This window comes from Azolla caroliniana, unplaced genomic scaffold, assembly GCF_043228905.1.
Source record: "Azolla caroliniana isolate FFs.n. ecotype wild unplaced genomic scaffold, voAzoCaro1.0.p SCAF_16, whole genome shotgun sequence".
NCBI lineage: Eukaryota > Viridiplantae > Streptophyta > Polypodiopsida > Salviniales > Salviniaceae > Azolla > Azolla caroliniana.
In genome coordinates this window covers 6736189-6763905 of record NW_028230451.1, presented here as the reverse complement: position 1 = coordinate 6763905, position 27717 = coordinate 6736189, and the positions used below count along the sequence as shown (strand labels likewise).

Below are 27717 nucleotides of genomic sequence, written 5' to 3'. Positions count from 1 at the left end.
GGCAGAAGATGTCCATTGATGTGTGAGCATGAGGATGATATAGGGGCGCTTTGATGGGTGATGAATTTAGGGCTTCACGATGCGAGCACAAGGGATGTGGCGCTCGCTTGATGACCTCCATATGTTAGCCAATTAGGCTAAAACACCAAACCAAACTCAACCACACACACACACACACACATTCTCTCTCTCTCTCTCACACACACACACATACACACACACACACACACACACACACACACACACACACACACACACACACACACACACACACACACACACACACACACACACACACACTTCCCCCCAAGTTTGCTAGTCCCAAAGCAAAAAAATGTTATGGGGAATCACAAGGCAATGTAATGTAAGGCTTGTACACATATATGCACATTCTACATAAATGACGAACACACACACATCCTCTTGTGCTTGTGTTATAGCTTATGTGTGTGTGTGTGTGTGTGAGGTGTGTACCCATGAAATCAGGCTCATGTACATGTACATGTACTCTCACTCTCTCACTCTTACTCATCTAACTTTCTCTCTCTCTCTATCCAACTCCATCCCAACTATTTGTATTAATCTCTATGCCCCCTCCCTCTCACCCTAATCCTTTTGCTCTAATCTTTGCTTAATTAGCTTTCTAAACTTTTTTGCCCCCCTTGCTTGTGCTCATATAAAAAAACTCATCACAATTATATACATATATGCCCCAACTAGCTGAGAGGCTAACATGAACCTCAATAGCTCATTAAATGTATCTATTTGCCTAACCTTATTACATGCCTCCCTACCAATTGTTGCCTTCATCTTGATCGAATATCCGGAGGTTATTAGCACAGCTAGAGTGCCCCATCAATACATTAATCAAGGTATGATTATAAGACTTAATAATTAAAACAAAACCATTCTCATGACTTGAGAGTATGGGGTATAATTATGATTGTAAGTTAAATACACATGAATTCTTTAATATTGGACTTATTAATATATTAAAAAGGTACTGTGATCATGTTGACAAATGAATTGTTTAATTGATTTGTGTTAGATACATAGATTAATGCTGCCCACTCCTCTTCCTAATGAAGACATTTAATTACATAATTTAATGTTTAGATGTAGAAGCCCTCTTATGTTTGACTAGATTTAAGCCACTAATTTGAATCTGCGAAAACCTTTTAAAATAAACAAATTTCGACCTAAGTTTGTTTTTGTTATAACTTAAAAATCAACCGTAATTAGTTGCAGTTCACCGATGATTAGTTTTTAGATTTATCATTGTTTCTAGTTTTTTATAATTAGTTGTGGTTGACCACATTACTTTGTTGGAGCTAATCCAATTATAGCATTTGGGTAAAGTGGTGGTCGAGGTCAAGTAATTAAAGCGAGTCGAGATTGACTAAATCCTAAATTAGTCGAGGTAATGAGTCAAGATTCGATGAAATATGGAGCTTGAATATGACTCACAATGACTTCCAAAGCAACCTACAATAGATGAAGTGGACTAAGTGCATGACCTTGACTAGGAAGCAAATGGTGTTAACTAAGAAGTAACATGACCTTGACTAAGAAGCACAATATGTGTTGACCAAGAAGTACAAGATTGTTGACTAAGAGGAACATGATCTTGACATAAGAAGAAGATGTTGACTAAGAGGTACATGATCTTAATTGACTAAGAGGTACATGACCTTGACTAAGAAGTACATGATGCTGACTACTAAGATTTAGATGAGGTGGAGGCATTGATTGGCTTAATGATTCAGGCCATTGGTCACTAATGTTTCAAGACTGTTCAAAAAACACAAAAAGAAAATCCTTTTTTTGATTTTAGGTACTACGATGAAGATCGACGAGACATTGAGGAGGGAAGCGGGATTATTAGACACGGTGGGCCGGATCGTATACGAGAGGCCCCGAAAGGAAGAAGAAGAGGAGGAGATTAGGGTTAGGAAGCGGGAGGCGATGATGATGACGATGGGCTCACGACCGCCCACGTGTGAAAGCAAGTGTAACGTGTGCCGCCCGTGCGAGGCGGTGCAAGTGCCCACCAATCTCGCCTCGACACACGGGAATGCTGAGCAACGTGTGGCCACCGGGGAGTCTAGTAGAAACTCCGTGGCTAGTAAGAGTAGCCTTGACCGGCCGATGTCCGGTTCGGATCCCGGAACCGCCACCCCCGCCCATATGATCGGCCGGCACCCCGAGACGCCCCAATTACGCGCATCCTCGTCTTATAGTAGCTCCTCCGACTACAAGCCCGAGGGTTGGAAGTGCACATGCGGAAATCGACTCTATAACCCCTAACATTTGTGAAAGAAGCTCTTGTGTTCTTCTTCATCTTCCCCCCTAACTAATCATTATACATTAACCTAACTAATCATGCAATTACCCTTTCATGATGATCTTTATGTTGATATATGATGGTAATAATGTGCCCCCCCAAAACATTCCATTAATTAATTGTACAAAATGAGTTGCTTCTCTTTTTCCCCGAAATACATTATCTCTCTTAATTTGGTGAGCTTTTCGGTGGCATTGTGTCGAATTCAGGGGGAGAAATTTGATCGAATTTTCTAGGATGTTTTTACTTGCTAGCTTAAAAGTGTGTAATGTAGTTATAAATTTGTTGCATATACATTGAATTTTGTTTTTTCTCTCGTGTTCCTTGAATTTCCCCTAAATTTTAAAATCTAGAAACTACCTTATTTGTGAGGCTTATGGGTTTGTCTATCATTAGAGAAGGATTCATGGCTGATTTTGCAAAGGAAAACAATGTTTGTTGTCGAAATTGGCTTGCGGGCATTATTGGAATTTTGAGCAAAGTTGAACTGATTACAAAACATACACTCCAAGCTAAGTGCTTGATATGTCTCTATGGACTTTAGGAAACCTTCGGATAGGGCTTTAAATATTCACATAAAACATTTGGCCATCATATTATTATTCATGATTGCTGGAATAGATGGTTTCTTAGCTCAAACATTATAATTAACCACTTTACTTACGTAAAGTATCATAAGGTGGGGCTTGGTTAAAACTTAAGATCATGGCTTGCAACATTATCTTGTCCTAAGATTTGTACCATGCGAAATATATTGCCTCATTCAACTAAGCAAACTTGGCATTCAATTGAATTATCCCTTGACTTGAGTATATTTCACTTAACCAAATACTTGATGTTGTACATCTTGATTGAGTGAGTTGACATACACTCGTGACTCAACTAAGTAGAAATTTAACCAAGCCTTGATGAAGATTTAACTAGTTTGACATGTGATATTGCGCACTTTGTTGCGCTTCAACTAGTCTTCGAATCTCAAATTTGATTTGGGTCACACTCATTCAAATAGCTTGATAGCTAAAACAAAACAAGAAGTTATTCCTATAAATACGGCATGTGAAAAAACTTATTTTTATAAGGAATAGTATTACCATGTAATGTGTCCTTATTTTCTGTCCAAACAATGCAAACATACTCTAGATTCTCAAGTAGAATGCATTTCAACTTTTGATTTCTTTGAGAAACAATAAGTAAATCACCTTTCCTTCCACTTAGCAAGATGATGGTCTTCTTTTAAGGAAGTTATGGTACATAACTTTTGTTATTAGCTCATTATTAAGAAAACATTAGTGGTTAAGTGCGAAAAATAATCTAGGGATCTTGTCAAAACCTCCCTTTTAATGAAGATAACTACATTATAATTGTATCTATAATATTCTCATTCATGAAAAACGAACATGTAATGTGAAAAGGTAGGTTTTAAGATTGTGGGATATTTTAGTAATGGTGATGGCATAGAGATTAAGCTAGGGGAGGGGACATACCTTCAATCAAAGTAAGAAATTGTATGATCTCTTTGGTGTCATCACTAATGGTGTAGTTTTTTTATGACCATCATGCAAGTTATCAGTCATTTTAATTGTTTTTACTAGATTTTTTTTTCAAATAATCAAACTTGACAAGGCAAATTGTTGTAAGTTTGTCATAACAATTTGTAATTTTTATATTTAACTATAAAAAACTATTCAAATGATAGTCTATGATATATGATGTTTTTTATACAATAAAAAATAAAATTCCCCACTCCATATTCTCCCCCCTCATGAAACTCAATAGTTCCTCTACTTTTCTCTTACATCTCTTCCTTGTTATACTCTATCGAGTCAAATACCTTGACCTCTCTCTTCCCTTACCTCACATGCTAGATATTTGGAAATATGGGACAGATAGGGCATTACACATGGACATGATTTATGTATGGAGAAAAATCCAATGGATAAAACTAGTCACAATGATTCCAAACCTAAAGGAATGATGGCTCCAATAGATGGATCAATGAAAAGTTGTATTTAATCATGTCAACATTATGTTCGAAAGATTGTCCTTTGACTAAATGCAAGGTTCCCAAATTCATGCCTCTTTAATGTACCAAAATTATTTAGTCCATGCCATTACACCCTTGATGATGTTGTAGCTTGTAAGGGATCCCAACGTAAAAACATTGTTGGAAATTTTGATTTCTCACTTAAAACCAAATATTGATGTCAATTCATGCTCTCAACAAGTACATGATGCAAAGGATTGTCAATTGGAACTCTATGACGTTATCAATATGTTATGTTTGAATTGTGATGGTTATTCTATGCACGAGGGCCGAGGCTTGGCGTATGTTTTGCAACTTAATTTGATGTGATTGTTGCAAACTATTTTGGTTATACCATATAATATCATTGCTTGTGACAAAGGATTCTCTAAGCAAAATTCCATGTAGAATGTAAAGAAACAAATTTAACATAGAGTGTTTGCATGATCGTATGTTAACATAATTGGATGACCTAGAAATTCATGATATGAAATGGAATTGTGTGTTTGAAATTTGGAAAGATTGAAATGATCAAATGTTAATTAGACATTGAAAAAGATGGAGAATTTGTTTGAATTCCATTTATAATTGTCATGATAGCATGCGTTGAAATATATGATTTTGAAAACACTATCACATACTTGATAGGTAAATTTTTTGGGAAACTATTAAATGGAGTCAAAGTGACAAGCAAGATTTTTAGAAAACTATCATGGAATCTTTGCTCGAAAAGCGAGGGTGACTATAACAAAACAACATTGATCACAAAGCATGGAGCAAGTGTGTGAGTTCAAGCCCTCTCGATTGTATCACAATATTGATGGAATCTTGTGTGTGAAGTTTCTAAAATTAGGCAACGATTCTCACTAAAATGGATGCAAAGACCGTGTTGAAGCAAATGGATTATACACATTCAAGTACATTTAGATGTATGCTAAATTCTTTTCAATTAACTATCTCTGAGGACATAAGTGATCTTGGGTAAACTTGGAAGAGAGTTAACTCCTAAAGTAATCATGTTGATGCCTATAGCCTCAAATTGCCAACAAACACATTGATGATTGCAAATGGCCAAAGTTGACCTAACAATTTCAAAAGAGATCGATTGTATCAAATTTGCATCATAAGGAGACTCTACAACTATCATCATTAAGTGATTATATAGGGTATTGTTGAATATATATTGTGACATAACAAGGTACTATGAACAAGTGTATTCTAGATTATAGATCCCCCCCCCAAAAAAAATAAAATAAAAAAAAATATTTTTTTATTTTTTTATCATGTTCTAGATTATAGTTACAAGAAATACTAAAAAATGCTTACATGCATAAGAAATAAAAAACAGTTTCTTTTTCAAGTGACATATGTACATATATATGCTTGGTCAAAGTTGAGGCTATAATTACATGAATATTAGTGAAGAATATTATTAACATTGAGGGTTACATAGTTCTTTTCTATTAAAATTAAAATGCCAAATAAATTATTTAACAAGTGCAACCCCAAACAAATGATTTAACAAGTGCAACTTCATATTGTTAATTGGCTGATATTGAGCTAGTGAGCAACAATGACAGAACTCTTCTAACACTACCTTCGTTATTGAAGTCACTGATGCATCAAACATTGTCCCATTTCTCATTATTGAACTCAATGATGCATCAAATGTCAGTCTTGTTTCTGGATTAAGTTAAAGAATGCTTTGGATTAATAACAAGACCATCTTGAAATACCTATTTTAGTGAATTATGTTGAACCAAGAAAACTATTAGGTGTATCTCTTAATGTTTCTATGGTCTCTCCAAACTTAATGTTGTAGAGTTAAGAGAGAAAATAGTAGAATATATGTTTTAATTTAAAGGGATTTTATGAACTTTAAAGACGCAAGACTATATGTGTTAAAACACAATGTAAAATCATTTTTCTTTAAGACATCTTATGAGTTGCAAATCAAATTGACACTATACATTAAAGCACAGTGTTAAAGCATTGCCTTCTAAGATAGTAATTTAAAAATTCAATTTGATGATTTTTTTCCCCAAAAATAAACCTACCCAATAGTTTGGAAGAAATACACGAGGTATCATATGTACAAGTGCTAGACTTCATATAGAGCTCTGTGACTTCAATTAACTCTAAAAATGTGAAGCCTAGAGTGATCCTTCTACAATCTAGGGACAATGGGGGGATGTCGCATGGGGGGGAGTCCTCGGTGGGAAGAGCCGTTTCGGCAGAGATAACACCATTGCATATTGCCGCCTTGCAATCGTAGCATCGACACTCCACTCCATTTCAAAATGAAGGTTGCCTGTGCCCTGGGTGCTAAGTCCGTTTCGCCTTGAATATCTTCATATGACCCATGAGGCTGGTTCCTACACCTTTTTCACCGATTCTGCCCAAGGCCGGTTTTCTTCATGACAACGGTGATAGATGCATTTCCGTTACCTTTCACATATGGAGTTCTCGATGTAGTGGTTGGCCATGAAATATATAGTTTCCTCAAAACACGTTCGCGTTCACAAGTGGAAGGATCGCGCATAAATGGAAGGACAAGGAATATTTTGGTTGATTTTAGTACTTTTTTAATGATTTTACAAAATACATTGATACCAATATCATACATGCTCAAATATACTATGAAAAATGTTAAAAATCCACTATTTTTGTGATTTAGAAGTAACTAAAAAATGAGGAATTTCAAAAAATTACATTCGCAATTTATATCACAAACATTACAACCAATGTTATTTTATAAGAAACGATTTTTTAGAAATCATAAGAATTCAAAACACATGCTTTTAGATTACTCGATTTGTTACAAGCGGAATGTAGTTACACTTAATAACCAAAAATACATTCATGATCACTCCGTTACGGAGAATCACTACTATAACTAATATACAATGACAATTCCTCCTCGTCATCCTCGGATGTACCAATTAGTGCATTATCTTCGTCATAAACCAAATGGTTTGACTCTAGACTATATGTAGCAGATCTCGTTTGCCTTTGAGTCGAGCTACCTTGTAGACCTAGTAATTTTTCTTTTATTATATCTATTGTTGACTTCCTTAATCGTCCGGCTTTTGTAAGTGTGAAGTCGTACATGATGATATCCACATCAAAGATATCAAGGGTCGATGTGTTACGAATGTTTCGCTTCCTCTTCCTACCTCCCCTTCTTGTTGGGCATTCAATCATCTCCAATGTATACTTACCTGTAAAAGCATTTGCACTTCTAGTGTTGTACCAATGAATGTTTATAGACTTGATCGTGTTTTCTATTTCATGCATTAGCACTTCTAGAATTTTACCCACCCAAAATTGGTGGCCATGTGAGTTCTCATCAGCCGGCATTGCAATCAACATCCCTGCCGTGAGCTCTTGCAAATTGCCTTGCCATCTAGCTTCGATTGCTTTGGTCATCCTTGGTCCCACATAAATGTCTCTTTGTTGTGGATGGACCAAGTTGTCATTAATCGCATTTGGTGGTTGCTTTGGAGTTCTATTTACACGATCATGTTGCGGCAACCATGTGAATGGCGTTTCCAAATTCCAATTATCACCAAATACACAATTGTCTATAATTCCTTTTTGATCACTATAAAATACATCCCACCATGACGTGTCTTGTTGTGCGACATATGTCTTGGCGGCCTCAATATGCTTTCTTTTTTCTTCTAAGGCTTGGAACCATGACCGTTTTTGTTCCGATACCGAGACACTCTGCAACTGTCCTTTCTTCTCAATTGGCATTTGCTTAGCTTCATGGACAATTGTACTCGGCATACAAAGTAATAACTGGTAACCACCTTCAGGTTCCCATGTGGTAGAAGATGAATATTGTTTAGCATACAAAAGTGTAGAACCACTTATTTCATTTTTCTTTATCATAAAAATGTGATTGAAACTTATATTGTTTAACTGGGCAAGCACTTTAACATTCCCACCACCCCCATATGATATATATATCTTAAAGTCATATACCTCCTTCAAGTGTAACACTTTTGGGCGTGGTGTATATGCATCACAAATGACATCAAATAGTTTAGGTAAAGTGAACGCATCATGCCAAGACAACTGTCTAGAGAATGTGCTAAACATCTGATCTATATGGTCATGTGTGTGGCCAACCAAAAGAAAATTGACTTTCACTTTCCTAAACAATCATTGGTTGACCAACATACTTAGATAGCCAAATACAGTTGAATTTTTGTTCTCTTTAGCAGTATTGTCCAATTGAATGTATAGAACAGGGGGGAAAGGTTGGCCCCAAGACATAAAAACTCGGTGAATCACTGTAACTGTTAGGTTAGGGTCATTGTGAACATTGGGGTATGTAATGAAGATGTGAGGTCCAACAAACCTATTATAAGCCAAGCATCCCACCAAGTGCATTTGAACAAGGCACTCATCATTGACATCTTTGGGGAGCCTCCGCATATGCGGCAAGCACGTCTTCTTCTGGTCCATGCCATCTATCATTAAGCACATGTATTGTTCGGGCCTCTTCAAACACTTCTCTTTATGATGCATCACCTTCTTTCGTTCTAACGATTGTGCCTCACGATGCTCTTGTAGTAACTTCTTACTCATCCTTTTCCATTGATGTCTTTGCACCTTTAGCCAAACTTTTAAGATTTGCACAAATGGAGCAATACCCCATGCGTACTACGTGGAATGATAACATTTGAAAACCGAGCTCTCCATAATCTTGTAAATTGGCTATATGTGACAGACTTATTACATGAGCCCACCATATCAGATTGATAGACATCATAAACTTCCCGACGAGTATAATTATCAAAAATGTGCATCCTACCTGTAGTGGGCATTACTTCACAATTTAACTGAAAGCAACTTTTCATCCAACCAATAGCATGTCTTCCAATTGCACCTTTCATACTTGGAACCTCTTTACAATTGAGCATCTAATCCCCACTAAGTAGACGTTGTTGTACTCTATGTAGCCGCATGTTACTAACACATAACGCAATTTTGAATGCAACTCTACATATCTGTTGCGCATGGAAGATATAATACTCGAATGATACTTTGATCCCCATACATTTGTCAGATACTAGTTGCATATGTGACCCGAGGTAAGTGTCTTGCTCATCACCAGTCATCGAAAAATAGTATCGCCTTAATTCTCGCAACTTTGATTTTCCAATCATAGACATACAACCACGGGCACAACATATTTTTTTGATATCAAATCCAATCTGTTTATCTGATGTCACCAAGCTAAATCTAGCCAGACGAATTCTTCGTGAGATTCTTCTAATATGCATAGGGCTTCCAGATTTCTCTTCCTACATAGAGGTTGGTGTAACCTTGTTACAATCTAATTCTTTGTTGTGACCATCACCAATGTTATTCGATGTTTCATTGGCACTACCTTCATTCTCTGTATCTTTATTAATATCGTATTCTTCAATAGAGAACTCTTCACATGTGTCATTATTTACATTCCCTGTAGGTGAAGATGAGCTCAGACAATATTCTTCAATAGAATATGGTGAGTCTGTCGACAAATAATACTCTTCGGTAGAAAACGATGAGTCTGATGAACAACAATATTCTTCAATCGAGAACGGTGAATCGTCACTCATGGCTTAAGGTCTAGATAGGGCTCTTTAAGTTATGTGCTTAGGCTAAGGCAAAAAACTAATAAGCTCCTCTCGAAACATATACTCCTCTCTAAACAAAAGCTCCCTCAATATAATGTCTATATTATTTAATATTATATTAATACAATACATAAAAAATATTATTTTTAATATAGTAATTGTATTTAAAATATCAATAATTACTTAAACTAGGTCTATATGAAGTTAAATCAAGTATAATATAATTACAATCATTACCAAGCCATAAATATGTTGGATTAAAGTTAAAATCATTGGCGAATTAATGGCACCCATATTTGATATAGAACTTCTCAGTCATTGGTTCATTCATGCCCACATCTTTAATACATAGCAATTAAGAATCATAAAAATGTTGCTTTTAGTAATCAATCATTGGTTCATTCATGAACCTCTATCATTGTGTCCTTCATGACCTTCAAAGTCATTGTAAGTTATTATGACTATAAAAGATTCATCAATATGTTAGTTTGACTTTGTAATCATTAATGCAATCATAAGTTACTCTGGTTAATGTGACTGTGGTTACTAACTAACTAACCTCAAGCTTACCAACCCTGGTTAAGGTGACTGTGGTTACTTTAACCACTGTGGTCAATCCCTATAAATAGGAAGACCTTGTCATATTTCACTCACAAGAGCTCACAAGAGCATACAAGAGCACACAGAGCGAACAGAGCACACAGAGCACGAAGCACGAAAGCGCGATCTCCGCCTCCACTTCGACAAGATCAACCATGTCTTCAAAGAAAATCGAGCGCCAGGACTCCAGGTAGGGCTCTGACACTGTGGACATTTTTGTAAATATGTTTCGTCACTCAAGAACTCGATACGCCATATCGAGTTCCTGTATAAAATACAAACTTTATACAAGAACTCAATACGACGTATCGAGTTCCTGTATAAAATACAAACTTTGTATAGGAACTCAATACGACGTATCGAGTTTCTGTTTGAAGTTTAGGTTTTATACAGGAACTCGATACGTCGTATCGAGTTCCTCGGTTTTCTTTGCTTTTTAAACAGGAACTCGATATGGCGTAACGAGTTCCTGTTTATAGTTTAGGTTTTAAATAGGAACTCGATACGCCGTATCGAGTTCCTCTATTCTCTTTGCTTTTTAAACAGGAACTCGATACCCGGTATTGATTTCCTGTATAATATTTGTGTTTAATACAAGAACTCGATACGGCGTATCGAGTTCCTGAATTATGTTTGCGTTTTAAACAAGAACTCGCTACGCCGTATCGAGTTCCTGTACAATATTTATGTTTTATACAGGAAATCGATACAGCGTATCGAGCTCCTGTCTAAAACACAAATATTATACAGGAACTCGATACACATATCGAGTTCGTGTTATGTAACTCTTTTTTATACAGGAACTCGATACACTGTAACGAGTTCCTGTGTAAAGTATGTGTTTGATACACGAACTCGATACCCTGCATCGATTTCATGTACAGACACAAACTTTATACAGGAACACAATACGGCGTATCGTGTTCCTGTATAAAAGAAGACCCTGAAAGAGGAATATTGTGTTTTTGGGGCAACAATTTAGTATTGTGATAAAAGATATCAAATTGTCTGTCAAAATCAGTCTTTTTTGTGTCGACTTGCCTTATTTTTTTAAAAAAAGGGGCTTTTATTATAGGGGTTTTATGACCTACTATAGCTTAAAAGAGTAGAAAATAACCCACAAATTACCTTTATGATACCAAATTCAAGTCTATCATATGCAAATTATCTACAATATGGTTATGGAATCAATATAAGTCATACCTGCCCTTCAAGACAATATATAACCTTGTATATTTATTACAATATATATTTTTGATGTTGAATAGCCCTTACTAGAATAGATTTCTGAATATAGGGCAACCATGTACACTGAATGCATGATTGATATTTATAGTTCACCACACATCAGCTGCTAGTTTATTTCTTCATCTACTTATTTGTATTTTAATATCCAACCTTAATCTACGTGACCACCTAACTTATGTTTTCGCATGTCCTTTCTTAAATAGGTCGTTTGAGAACTTGTCAGACCGACTTGTGAAGAAGATAAAGCCCCACATACAGGGTTCTCCAATTGAATCACAGACCCTAGTAGCTCCCGAGTCCATGAAGAGAGGAAAAAAGCTTCTCTTCAACGAGGAGTCAAAATCTCAAGCACACATTGAGGTTAGCCAAAAGAAACTTGTAGTAGCTACTAGAGGTGAAGACCTTCCTAACCGTGATCTAACAGACAAGGAATGGTGTATGCAATACGTTGACTCAAAGAAAAAAGTCGTATTGTATACAACAAAGAAGAAGGGGGAGGGGCAGCTTGGAAAGGAAACCCCATTTATGTATGGCTGTATTCTACGATTTGACTACGAAGATGCAGATTCGGCCAACATACTTGTAATGATAGAGTGCTCTAAGGGGGTACGCAAAGTGTTCCTTTCAGAAGATCTTCTAGTAAAGAAATCTTGTGGTCCAGAAGCGTTCAAAAAAGATCTTGAAAGCTCACAAAACCTTATTATTACCTTGAGGCCTTATATACAAGGCCATGTAACTCTAAGGGAGGAAGTGCCCTCCCTAGTGAAGGCCACAAAAAGGGTATCTAAAGTACAATCAAGACCACCAAAGAAGAAGACAACCAAAATGTGGGACTCCGATTCATCAAGTGAAAACGAAGAGGAGGACACTAAGGGGACGCCAGGAGCTGAGCTGGCATTGAGTGTGTTGTCATCTGAGCAGAATAAGATAAGGAGAGAGTTAATGCAGCGTAAACTGGTCAGGAAAGGGCAAGTGTTTAATTTGCCTATAACACACATCCATCGGCCCCCTATTGATGAAAAAACAGGACGAAGACCACTTGAGATTAGAGAGCCACAATGCATGCATGTTCAAAATCTCAAGAAAAAAATGAAAATTAATCCTCATGCCACTGTGGTGCCTTTTATTGTTATGGTAGATCCTGAAGAATGTGAAACCATTGAAGATTTTGATATTAGAAAGCATGATCAATATAATTACTTTGTCATTGGTGGATCGCATTCAGCGGAGGCATGTCGGCAACTTGTGAGAGAGCATCCAACGACTTTCTTCTTCAAGTATGCCGAGTGCAAAATTTACGTGGGGCTCACAACTAAAGAGGCAAAACTGTTGGCATGGGATCATAATAATGATAATGACTATAGGCAGAAAATGTCATCGATTGAGCGTATAAGGTTCTTCCACCACGAGTATTTGGACGTGAAACAAAAGTTTGGTGTGAAGCTACATCCAGGTCTACGACGTCAATGTGTGCATGAAGTCGGTATTGTGGTAGATGACAATGTTAAGTCCGATGGTCTTCGAAAATATGAGTCTTGGTTTCAACTGGCCTTTAGAGATGGAGAAGTATGGGACCTACAGGATCAAATCTTCTCAATGTGGGAGAATAAGGAGGTAAAGGGTCAACGACAAAAGAAATGTAAGGTTGACCCTCAACTAGAGTTAAAGTCACAAGCGGCCAAGAAAATTGACTTGACAATTGAAGAAGCGGCTGACGACATGAAGCTGTCTCTATGGAGAGCGATGCAAGGTATTAAGGACGAGCAACTTCTTGTGTCTGTTTTGTCAAGGGTTGTGGCGAAAGATTTAAGCCTTGAAGAAATGGTCACTGAGTTCAATAAGTAAGTCTTTCAAATACTGATATTGAAGTCTATATGGTGTAATTCAAAGTTCTAATCTTAATTTCTAATTTTACAGTCATAAGGTGTACATGAAGATCCAAGAAGCTATGATGAAACAACTTGGATGTATAACTTGGGAACAAGTGACCGAGGATTATCCTCTAACGTCTTCATATAAGGCGTTATCGGAGTATTTTATTGCATTCAAGGATTGGGTTAGTATTGGTGGTTTTTCATTACGCTTTCATCATATGTAGAGCTTGTATAATAATACTTGATGTCCTATTGCTTCTATTAGAAACCGTGTTGTGGCAAGAAACAAGGAGAAGTTAAGGATATACACGATTTCCCTACATCCTTCCTTGCACATCTCGAGCGAGCCAGAAAAGAAAAGGATCGTCGCTTAGTCAAGGCGTACGAAATGGAGGAAGATGGCTCCTTTAAAAAATTTAGCCACAAAAAAGATATTACGAGAGATCTTTACTACAATGTGGTTTGCGGCGATGTCGTCGACTTGATCCAAAAAGTGCCAAAGAAGGAATATACGCTAATGATTGCGGATATTCCTTATGGATTTTGAATGGTTGGTTCATCATACGACGATGAACCGTTTAGGTTTAAACAGTTGGAGAAGATGGTCAAGGATTTCGCTGAGCTAATGATTGCATCCTTGTGGCGAATAGTTGTCTTTCATAGTATGGACCAAGGGTACTCGATAGCTCAAGCTTTGAGATCTCGTTGCCATGGCATCGAGAACCTTGCATGGTAAGGATTATTTATAGGTGTCATTCACTATATTGCATTTCTTAAGGTTGTTCAATCTATTCTTAACTCGATATATTATTTTTTATAGGATAAAAACCAATGTAAATAGAGGGCCAACTTTTCGGTTCGTTAATGCCATTGAATACATCACTGTTGACTACTTCGATGAAATTAAGAAACAAAGAATCAAGGAGCATTCTAATGAAGTGGGAGGTTCAAATCTGTTGGTATATCCAACAGTGACACGTAAATTGTGACATGTCACCACGATAGAACGGGGACTTGTCAACCCATATCAAAAACCTCAACGACATATGATGCGCTTGATCGAGATGTTTTCTATCGAAGGAGACTGGATATTAGATCTCTTTTCTGGCACAAGTATTCCTCGAACTAGGGTAACGATCTTGAGATAACCAATACCGAATCTTTTTTGTTTGACAACTAATTCTTCTTGTTACCTTCTTCACAGGAACGACGTCTACACTGACGATTTGTTTGGATTTCACATTATTAATACAAATTTTTGGTTTTACTTGGTGGATTCTATTCTTTATAATCTTCTATATGTTTCAATTTTATTTTTATATACTTGGTTAGTAGACTTATGACATTGGTTTCACTGCGTTGTTGTGCCTTTCGGCTCCGGATCGTTTGCGTGAGTCGGGTGGGAACCGCCGAGGTTTTGGACTAGGAGGAAGAGGAATACAACTTAACGCTAGTTATGAATAGTAGAAAGAGAAGTAAGATAGCAATCTCGTGAATCCCACGAGTTTAGTGTATTTAAAACAATATTTAGATTATAAGAGTAATTTAGATGGCAATATTCGTGAATCCCACGAATATTTTAGATTGATTGATCATTATAGAAAAATAATCAACAACAAACTACAATGTGCTCCCCATCCTTATATAGTGATGGGAGAGACTAAGCATAGCTACATGCTTTTTTTTTCTAATATGTTCATGAACACTAAATGTGCATGTGATGCTTTTCTAATCCTTGCTTTTATTTGCTAAATATAGTGCTCATGCACGCTAGATGTGCATGAGTCACTTTTTAGTTGCTTGGGTTTTTCTATAAAATATTCATGCACTCTAAAAAATACATGATTTACCTTTTAATAAAGGTAGGCGCAAACAAAGAACTTATAGTTATTAAATCTATTTATAGAACACTAAAGATAAGGTAGCATAATGGTAGAGTTGAGGTTTGGCTAAGTGGAGGTATAGGGTTCGAATCTTGCCCTATCCACGTGATAAATATTTTGATATTCTTATTTTATTTATTTATATGTAATTAAATCGGTTATATTATTTTTACTTTTTCACGTAGTGAACGAAATACACTACGACAGCCTGCATAGCTAACTACCAAATTTATGGAGAAACATGAATTAGTTTAAATTGAGGCCGATTTTGGTCCAAGCTAACCTTAACATAACATGGTCGTACAATTGTTGCCATGACTGTCCATGTTGTTATTATGGATCTTTGTCTTCTATTGTTTTTATACGCTTGTAGTTCCACTTGCGTTATCGTTCGGAGTTTGATCCTGTGTGAATCACCTAAGCAATAGAGTAGATCAATTTTAAATACAAGTATGAAAGCCTTAATAGGTTTGTTATTTCCACGACATTATCCTAAAGTTCACTGCCTTACATTGTCCACAATTATATACATATGGTTTGATCCCATACGAACAAGCTGAGGAATAGATTAGATCAACTTTAAATACAAGTATTGAATACTTTAATAAGTTAGTTATTCCAATCACATTATCCTAAATTGCACTATCCTACATTGTCCACAATTATATACATGCACGTATGGGTCAAAGTATAAATTATAACTCATTTTATTAGTATGGATACAAGTACACCTCATATTTTTGTAAAACTTACCAAATTAATATAAGTTTTTACTTAATGTTTCCCATGTCGCACATTAGTGACATATTGAGCCATTGTTGAGCTTTATTATGCCTACATTAACTTATCAACACGTCCAAACTTGCATGATTTCTAATGATCTCCACTCATAGACCTATCATGTATTTTTATATTTGCAAATTCTAATCAAGTTGTGGAACATGTGATACTAGTGCATCCAATTTTTGTAGAGAGGGTATATTTGGATAGTTTCAAGAAGATTCTACAAGTGGAATGCGCAATCCTTCCACTTGTGAACGCGAACGTGTTTCAATAGATTCAACGGATATAATTAGATTCGGATGCATCTCGACGACCAGGAGAAAACAACTTTTGTTACGGAATGGGGCATGTTTGTAGTAGTCGTCATGATGTTCGGTCTTAAAACAACTACAACAACATTTCAAAGAGTGATCATGGAAATATTTTTGGATTACATACCGGCATTTATGCAGGTATTTCTAGATGACTTTGTAGTGCATGGTCGGAGAACTGACCATTTTGAACATCTCCGACTCTGTTTGGAGAGGTGTCAACAAGGAAGGTTAAGCTTAAATCCAATGAAATGTGCATTCGGGCTAACAAGTGGAACGTTGCTAGGGCATATTGTGAGTCAGGATGGAATTGCCGTAGACCCTGTCAAGGTAAAAGCAATAATTGAGGCGCCGCCACGAACAAACGCAAAGGCGTTGAGCCGATTTCTAGGTCAAATTTGGTGGCACAGTCGCGTGATTAGGTATTTGGCATTATTCGGAACACAATGCTAAGCTCGAGCTAGAGAAGTCGGAAATGAATACGAAGTATGAGCAACTATGGTATGAATAGAAGAGATTGGCGTTGTTGGTACTTGAAGCAAAACTGTCAAATACCTAGAAAAAGGCTGGAAGACACGGTCAGCCCAAGCTGCGAAATTACAATTATTAAGAGCCGACCATGAGAACAAAAAGAAGCAAGGTCAAGGCTTCTTCAAAATGGACGAAGCAGTGATCGCCATAGTCCGAGAAGAGCTCACCAAAAACATATACGAGCTTTCAACGAGTCACAGGGAGGAGATCACCAAGCTAATGGAAGAATATGATGACCAATAGCTAGCCACGACAATGCAACTCTACGCCTATGAGAAGGAACGTTGTCAGTAGACAAGAGAATTGGGCATAAATGGCGACGATGGACCAACTCACGAAGAATCTGGCCACAAATTACCGATTAGAGGAGGCTAAGGCAAATTCGACATTGCGGTCGGAGCAGAAGCTTAACACAGACAACCAACTGAATCCAATTGTTGAAGTTCAAGTTGAAGAAGAGCCGACACTTTTTGACATACTCAATGAGGAGGCAAACGACATTGACGACGATGACCTGTATGAGGAGGAAAAAATTGCCGACAATGATGAGGAAGATGACTGGGAGTAGAGGGCGGGGCTCGATTGTGCAAGGCATTGTCCCACGGGCATGCCATGTGTTAGCTGATTGGCTACCGAAGTCGAATGGGCAGAGTCGGACCAATGTGAAAAGGAGTCGGCATCAGAGTCGAAGAAGTATGAACAATAGTCAGAAGTCATAGGAATATGAAAGGACAGAATTTAAATATAGTTTGAAATATAATTTTGCCAAGTATAAAAAATTAGAGTAGTATTAGGAAATAGAACGGTTTTGTATAACTGTAGGTTCTTGCTGAACAAGGCAAGTGTAAATCTTGGAGAGAGACTCTTGGGTCACCTATAAAAAGGGACTGAGAGCATTGTAACAATATTGGTCTAGTTTGATTAATATAAGTTTTGGTAGTTAGAGTATCTGTTGTGTCAACTACTTTGTGTATTTTCTCTATCTGTCGTTATGTCGTATGTTCAAATTTAGTCTATGCTATGTACATATTATATTATATCTAATAGTCAATCAAGAGTGTATGTTTAATCGTAATACTAATCTCTGTACACCTATTTCTAAGTGTAGAATGAGTGTAAACCAACCACTCTCTCCACCACAATCATCTTGATAGAACACTCTCAATAGAAAGACGTTCGACCTATTGTGTCTGTCAGCTATAGTTGTCGGTTGTCGGCAGGTTAACAATATCCTTAATGCATGGCAATAAATGTGACATTTTAGTATAATGATCAACCATTTTATAAGATTGCATTGAATCCTTTAGAATTTGGAAGATCTATAATAAAATCTAAAGATATATATTGCCATGGCCTGCTCGGAGTTGGTAACTACGGCAATAAACCATAACAATGATGTCAGGGCATCTTTGCTCTACAACATGTATCACATGTACGAACATAATCTTCGAGAAATTTACGTAGATGCAGCCACCAAAATGATCGTGTTACCAAATCCAAGGTCTTATTGATACAAAAATGGCCAACCATATATGTATCACGACAATGGTGTATCATCAAGAACATAAATGGTTTTTTTGAAGAAGAGTAATCTATCATGCCACTTGAATTGCTTATAATCCGTGCCTAAATGTTGTAACTAAGAACAAGATGCACGAGTTAGATCAATATGATCTAAGATGTATTGAGCAAAGACATATGTCTTGAGATCATGACAAATGGTTTCAACAATGCTCGAATCTAATGGAGTATCAAAGATTGTGGTTGCTTGAAGATCTAAAGTTGTGCAAGACCTAGGATTAAATAAAAGTTATTTTTTGTCAGTGATATATAAAAGTTATTTTTGTGCCTTTTTTAGCTTCTTTGTGAATCTTTAGTCTTCAAGTCATTTGTATACGAAGGTAGTCTAGCACTCTTTTCCTTTCTTTGTGTGCATATATATTGTCCTCTTCAAGCAAGGGTTCCACCTTCAACTATCAATCGCTAGATCATAGTTGTGTTTTTCATGAATGTCAATACACATTGCACTCAAGAAATTGTGGGAGTGACAAGGTGGGGTTGGGATGTTCTAATGTTTATCAAGGAGTGTCTAGAAATGTGACTTTTTTATGCATTAATTACGTCGTAGCTTGCTTTCATCCATTTTCTCACGGTAACTTCGTAGAAATGAAAGACAATGGTTTGCCATATTAGGTACAATACCTAGAATTTGATATAGACACCAATACAGTTGAAGCCTATAAGTTGACCATATCGTGGTTTCCTTTTTACATAATGCAAATAGATAGATCCATGGGTATTTAATTTAAAACAATGTTATTTAACATTACATGATTTCACTTTTGTAGGTTGCTTTGCAAGAAAAGTTCTTGATGGCAAAGTCGAGGAAATGTTGAAGGGTATAGATATCGTACGAGATGTGGATTACATTGTAGACATACAAGAACGACATGAATATTGGATGTACTCACAAGATTGGGCCATAAAGATGTTCCTCTCCAAGTAATTGAATGGTGATTTCTTCTCGTTTATTGATGGATAATCGTAGTGTAGACGTTACCAAGGATTCTTAGAGAGAGTGGATCACATGGGGTAAATAAATCATTCTCAACATCAGGTGGCATTATTTGTTGTGTTGGTGTAGTAATGATATGCAATGCTAGTACAACTTTTGATGGAAAATGGAAGCAATGGTATCATAACAACTAATGAAGATTATGATTCATGAATAAGGTCATTAGTGCATCTACTAAATCATGGATAGGTCCAAATTCCACTCTTTCTTACATAAAGACATATCCAATTGAATAAAAAAGGAAATTGGTTATAGCCTATAGGTATAACTTATAAGTTTCAAGAGGATTAAAACAATGAAACTCATAAAGCACATATGGGTGTAAGACATGCACTATAAAGGATGAGAGTGTAAGTTGTAAACCCCATTTGTATAATATCTACTTTTTTTTCTTTTACATAAATTTAGTACCATCAAAACCAAAATGAGCTTATGCCATAATTATTGAAGTACCTTTTTTCTACTTTACAAGATAAGTACATAATAAATTCCCTTGCATTCAGGAAGTCAACTACATCATCCACAAATTTGTAGGAAGTGAAATTTGACTAAGCAAATGTTAAAGATAACTTACTATCAATACTGAAAATTATTGTCGTAAAAGGATACATAGGCTTTGTCGTTTTTTTATTAGTTGTAATTTATCAATTTGCATCACCTTGGATTATATAAGATTGTGAAGGCCATAATGACGTTATTATGATCTAATTTCTCTAAAGCACATAAAACAATGGACTTACTATTATGGTTTACCAAACAAATAAAACAATGAACATTCTTAAATAGGATCCCGACCCTGCCTTTTTTTGGATTAGAGTGACATGAAGGAATCCAATTATTATGGTTTACAAAATAGGCATATTAGTTTATTGGGGAGGTAAAAAAGTGGAAGGTAAATTCTCACATATGGATTAGATGCATCAAGCAAATCTTATGACAATGTAAGGGACTCATATCCATCTATTGAATTAATTCAAGAAAAAGTAGTGCAAATACTAGGTATAACTATTCATGGTCAAACAAAGAAACCACTTGATTAGTAGAAAGAAGGGGTGGCATTTATGGTCATTAAACTTAGTTAAGTTAGAAGAACCAATGTGATAACATCCCACTGAGTTAACATAAAGCTAGGCTATTGTGTATACAATTCATTATGATCCATGGAGAATGCACTTAGAGCAATGCTAAAGTCTCTGTTGCATAATGGACTTAGAAATAGGACATGTACTTATTATTTATGATAAAAAGTGTGTTTGCAAATTTGGAATTGGTAGTAATCACTCTTAACATTTCAAAACTTTGTTCCATTGAAAGAGATAACACAACACTTATTATTATGCTTTTCAAGCCTAACAACACATTAAAATTATTTCTTAAGATTTTTTTAAAAAACCCTTCAAACAAGATAAGTATTTGAAAAACCCCAAATCAGAACTTGATTCCAAAATAATTTAGAAAAATCAAAGCTAGGATATGCAATATGCTAAGGAGGTAGAGGACGGTCTTTTCCTCTGAGCATTAATTGTTAGTCTCTAGTGGGAAGTTACAAGATTGTCAAGTTTTCCAACATCTACATCATGCCTTACTAATTGGGGCCTATCCTAACGCCCTAATTGGTAAGGCATGATATAAATGCATGGAGAGGTTTTTGGTGGGATAGTATGTCCAATTTTGGGGATATAAAATCTTGCAAGTTCTCTCTTCCTTTTTTTTTTGCTAAAAGCATACAATTATATTAATTGTATGTAAAATCCACTTAGTTACAACACTTCTTAGTTCTCTCTCTCTCTCTCTCTCTCAGCTTGCTATTTTCTACGAACGTTCTAGACTTTGAAGTTTAAAGCCATCTCGAGACTCATTCACATGACGCATGTTATTGGATCTCAAATGAAGAGCTAAGCATTGACATTGTGTCGATGAAATCGTTTTTTATTCTTGCGACGTTAAAAAAGTGAGTCCTTATCATATTTAATGCATTGTGCTTGGGGATGAAATTAATCAATCCACAACTACGGTTACAAGAATTTACGAGAAATTTGCCATCGGAACTTTGAAAACGAATGGTTCTTCTTAGGGTAATCATGGGGAATTTGAATATTACATAGAATGTAGAAATTATGAGGAACTTGGATATATTCATTATATAGATTATAAATTTATATCAATGAGTATCTATTATAATAATGTCATAGGTCCCTATAAAAAAAGGTTGCTACCAAAGTTATTGCCATAGTGATGAAAATAAAAGAGAAGGAGATGTTAGGAGAGCTCAATTAGATCAAGAGATGAGTCTACCCTTTAATACCCTTGTTGGGAGCTTGGTGGCAACCCTTGTGGGATGTAGCATGGCATGGTGGACAAGGCGATGCCGGAGGCTCCGTCGGCTCCGGCACAAGATGGTAGAGGCGCTAGACGAGCAACGGGACCGGCACGCCATCATCACGCACACTCTCTATGTCGAATTCCCGCTCCTCTCTGTGGCCTCGATCGACTTCGCGCTCTTCCGAACCTTTTGTTTCCCCTCCATGTCTCGCATCTTGCGTGCCTCGGCCCAGTTCCATGCCGACCCCGGGAAGCGGTACGACGACACCGACCTCTTGGTGCGCGAGTTCCTCCTCCACCACGTGGACAGCCCGCGTGGCTCGGCCGCCGTCCGCCGGATGAACTACCTCCACGGCCTCCACCCGTCCATATCGAATGCCGACTTCGTCTACGTTCTCTGCCTCTTTATCTTGTACCCAATAAAATGGGCGGCGCGGTAAGTCATTTTCTATATGTATAATGTTAGAACTAACATGATTGTGTTGAGATCCATCCAATTGTGGGGTGTTGTCTCTCATGCTCTTGGGGCAATGCTAAAATTGCCATCATGTTTGAGTATGGCCGGGGTGGGCGGTTATGTTATAGGTATGGGTACCGCGAATGGACGGCCAAAGAGAAGGCAGCCTACTTCCATGCCTGGCATGACATCGGGTTGCGGATGGGCATCCGGAACATTCCGGAAACGATGGCCGACACGGCCGAGTATATGGAGAGCTACGAGGCCCGGCACATGGTGTACTCGGATTCGAACCGCGACGTGAGCGAGGCGACCATGAAGGTGTTCCTCGACGATTTCCCACTCGTGCTTCGTCCGCTCGCTAGGCGGCTCGTGTATGCGTTGATGGACGACCGGATGCGGGACGCAATCGGGTACCCGAAGCAGCCGGGATGGCTCCGTTGGGCGGTGCACGGGGCATTGAGAGTGTACCAAGGGTTTCTCACGGGGTGGTTCCTCCCGCCGAGGCCTCTGGAGAAGGCATTGGTCCGCATTGCCCCGCTCGGGTGTCCCGTGGCAGGCGGTGGGGACAATCCGGCCGGCCGAGTGTCGGTCAGCTACCGGAGGTTTTGGGCGACACCGTGTGTGTATGCGGACAAAGGGTATAGGATCGAGGAGCTCGGGGCGCTAAATCCCGGGAAGCTCGCGCCGCCGGTGCCGCTCCCCGAGGGAGAGGCCATGCTCTGCCCCATTGAGAGCTGCAACAATGAAACCTGGCCATTCTCTTTTCTGTCTAGGGCCTCATGATCAAGGGGAGTCGATGACGTGGAGGCTTCCCATTGGTCAATGGAGATGGTTCCCAAATAGCCATGTGTGATTGTGAATGTATTTGGTGAGTGGGTGGTTATATGTGGTGTTTTAAAGTCAATGATGTTATTAAATAAGGTATGCCAATTGGTTTCATTCCTTGTAACTTATAAAGTTAACTATTATTAAGATTGTCATTTACTTTTCAATGGGCCTTGATAAGCCGTTTGTCTCACACACACATATATAGAGAGATCCTGTTCGTCCTAATTACCATGCAATGCCACTTAGATTTGAGGATATATCTATGCACCAAGGTGGGATCACTTAGGTTTGGAATAGTGAAGTGACGGACGAATGTAAGTACGTACGTACGTATGTATCATCCACAATCTCAATCTTAGTCTCAGTCTCAAAATAATCAACTATATGACTAAACAAACAAAGCTGGGGTAAACTTAATCATCAAATATTAAGGCTTTTTTCTTTCCTTCTTTGACATCAACGACCTTGTAACTAAAAATAAATCATACATTATTAACTAAGTAGTGCCACACATTATTAACTAAATCATACATATAAAAACTAGTTCATGTGCATAGGTAATAACCAAAGTTCTAAATGTTTTCCATTTTCAATTTGAAGTCCATGGTAAAATCAAAGATAAGCAGCAAACATGGTACCTTCATGAGCTAGTGAGGTGACTACACTAGTTTTCCACATTATGACTAGAGTGCATTTCCAATGGCTTGAGAGTTTGCAAAGTCGATTTCTTCAATCACTAGATTTATATAGCCATAAATTTGATGCAAGCCTCTCGATGGTATTCATCACATAAGAAACATATTGCGGTGGAAATGGATAACATTGGCACATTGTTAAGAGTAAAAAAAGCATGATGACCGTAATTGAGCAAGCCGCTAAAGCATTCACAAAATAGAACCAAATCATCCATATTTTCAAGACTAAAGACAATTGCGAGTGCTCTTGTGAAAGCCATTCTTTTTTCTTTTTGTACCATGAAATGTAATGCCATTTTTTGTTGTTGTTTCAATATGTAAATTGGTTAAAACATATATTTGTAGTGGTATGCTTGAGAAAGCAAGAAAAGTACTGGAAGAGCTTCATCTTCGAGATGTGATTCCTTGATCAACCTTATTGTTGGCCATGCTCAACAAGGACAAGGACATGAAGCCTTGAAGTGTCTCAAACACATGGAAAGTGAGGGCTTATCTCTTGACAAGATAACTTTATTATGTGTGCTGAGTGCATGTGCTCACTCTGGGCTCATTTATCAAACTCAACTTTTGTATTTATAATGATTTTATAATACCATGGCATATCTTTTATTAAGAAAAGCCATATATTTGTGAACTAGAAGGTTAGAGGTTCAAGGCCAACTAGTAGTGATCATTAGCCTTTTCTGTCACCTTGATCTTCTGCTAAAACCATATTCCTAATAGATCAATCATTCTCTCAATCAAACTTTGTAGACATTAGATCAATTTGGACTTGTAACCTTCATGTTATTAGCATTAGGTTCTAACCAACTGAGGCAACATTGATTATAAGGAATTCTAATGTAAAGAGAACATGAACTTGCATAAACAAATCATCCTTTCAATCAAACTTTGTAGACATTAGATCAATTTGATTAGCCTTTCAATCAAACTTTGTAGACATTAGATCAATTTGAACTTGTGACTTTTGAGGAGAGTGGATTCATTCTGGTTTTTTGTAGGTACAGTACTCGGGTGATGAATGGCAACACGATTTTGATGCAAAATGGAGAGAGGGTTGATGTGGATGTTTTCTAAGCATTTTTAGTTATTTTCAGTTTTCAGAATGATGAGTGAAGATGGTGGCGGAGGTAGAAGCAAGGTTTTATGACGGTGAGGAGAGTGGATTAATTCTGTTTTTTGTAGGTACAGGAAATTGTTGAAAATAGAGAGATACACGACTCGGGCAGTGACGGGCAAGATGGAGGTTATGGAAAAGGAAGCTATTTATTTTTGTAAGGATGAGCGAGGAGGTTCTCGAGGGTTGAAGCAAAAGGTCATGAGTGGATGAGGACAACTAATTTTTTCTTGGTTGTCTATGCAGGAATTTTAAGGAAAATGGAGAGATGGCTGATGTGGAAATATTTGAAGCACATTTTGTGTTTTTCGTTTATACAACGATGAGCGAAGATGGTGGCAGAGGCAGAAGCAAATTTTAGTGAGGGTCTGAGGAGAGTGGATTTTAGTAGAGAACTAGTATTTTCATATGCTTGAGGAAAGTAAGATTCTTGCTCACATAAATCAGGAGAATGTTCTTGTAGTGAGAGAATTTATACCAATTGCTCCGACGATTAAAATACATTCATTCAGCAAATGTACTTCACTGAGATTTGAAGCCAGACAATTTGTTAGTGAATGAAGACTGTGATTTAAAGATTGTTGATTTCGGCTTAATTCGAATATGTGGTAATAAGATGGTACACATAACCAGAATTGCTTCTGAATGCGAGAACTTACAATGCAACTCTAGACATTTGGTTGGCTGCACCCCTTTTTCCTGGCAAAGATTGTGTACATTAGTTCAGCTCAAGCACAGAGTTGGTGGGTACTCCAACAAATGTTGAACTTGGCTATATACAAAGTGAGAATGCATTGCGATACATTAGAGAACTATCGAGACATCACAAACAACCATCACAAACACCACTTTTCGTCCCTCATAATAATCAAAAGAGACGATTTGTCCATGGATGTGAATATCAGAGTTTTCTGCATGCATTTTGAAAGCTTGTGGGTGCATTAGATCCACAGACAAGGGCGAGGAGATACATTTCAATGCTGAGAGGAAAGAGCTTTTCTGAAAAAGCCAACTTGTTGGAAATGTGGCATTAGCAAAAGGCAGTGTTTGACAAAATTCCTATAGATGAGAAGAAAAGGAGTTTTAGCAAATCCGGTTGGAAATGCTTGCAGTCATACAACCATGGTAGATAAAGGTCAAATATATTGTGAAGCCATGGTGATGAGCATTTATTTATATGCTGATCAACATGCGAGAATGGAAGAAGATGGATGAACATTGGGTCTTAGCCAATGATCATATGAGATGGGAAAAAGAGTCATGTATGTGTGTCCACCGCTCTTTGTAGTCTTCTACTTTGAGTCTCTGAGTTTGTTATTGGCCTATCATGGCCACAACTTTTATGATGTTGTCAGACTAACCATTTTCTCATGTATGTAGAATTTATACTAATGAAGAATATTGTTTCGGAAAAAAATAAAATTTGAACTTGTGACTTTCATGTTATTAGCATGAGGTTCCAACCAGTTGAGGTAGCCTTGACATTTACCTTATTAAAGAATGACCACAATAAACCCAATGGCGTTAACATCTAATTTGTCAAAATTTAGATGGAAACGAAAGACACACACGAATTATCATGACTATAAGCAACAAGTACTTACATGTGGTTATCACAAAAAGAAGGGTCTGACAAATGAGGAATGTTGAAAGCTCTAATGCAAGGAGTTTGAATTAAAGAGCATGACTCCTAGGGACCACAAAGGCAGTTTCTTGATATTCTTGAGGTTGATACTCAACATTTAAGGAATTGTCCCTATTCTTTTCCACAACATGTACTATGAGCTATCAATTTGCTTCATGACAACATACTTATCAACAGGTCTTTAGTATATTTCTTATTCAATTCTGGTAGCTCACATAATTTCATCAATGATAATTTAGTCTAGATGTTGGGATGTGTGACCTTTGCACGATTAGTACGACACTTTAACCCATTTATGTGATAGGACTTGATTACAAAAAATTCTAATCTAAAGAGAACATGGACTTGCATAAACACAACATGAAATTCTTTAACCACTTTAGGTAATTTGTTTATATTATGTAATTATGTAGTCTGTTCCTCAATAGCTCCGTTAGACGTGGGTATTGCATTCCATAAGGTCGAAGGGTCAAGCCCTCCTTTGACCGATCATAGAAACCAAAGTTCCTCACACGAAACTTTAACCTATAACATCATAATCATTTGAGTTACTTGCCTATATCTAAATTGGTTTGAGCATATGATTATTAACCATAACATTAGAGGTTCAATCCTTCCTTGGAGTGATCATTAGCCTTTCTCATTACATCGATCTTCTTCATTTAAACTATACTTATTATTATTATTATTATTAAACAAAACTACACCATAGTTTCCATTACCAATCCAATAAGTGTATACAAAGCATATAATGATACAATCTAGTGGAGGGTAAGATAATAGAGAAATAGTATTCCCCTACTATGACATAATTGAAACCAAACTCCACCCATGGAGGAAAT

At 37.1% G+C, this 27717-nt stretch overlaps 1 protein-coding gene and 1 long non-coding RNA gene across 2 annotated transcripts; both read left to right on the top strand.

The window, feature by feature from the left end:
- Positions 1-538: 538 nt before the first annotated feature.
- On the top strand, positions 539-2435 carry LOC147853856 (uncharacterized). The gene is made up of 2 exons (XM_087332342.1): positions 539-872; positions 1835-2435. Exons 1-2 carry the CDS (start codon positions 734-736, stop codon positions 2305-2307), a joined length of 612 nt encoding a protein of 203 aa, XP_087188468.1. The 5' UTR covers positions 539-733; the 3' UTR covers positions 2308-2435.
- Positions 2436-22017: 19582 nt separating this feature from the next.
- On the top strand, positions 22018-23373 carry LOC147853855 (uncharacterized). Its single transcript, XR_015531232.1, has 2 exons — positions 22018-22566; positions 22716-23373. It is a non-coding gene; the product is annotated as an uncharacterized LOC147853855 (long non-coding RNA).
- Positions 23374-27717: the final 4344 nt, after the last annotated feature.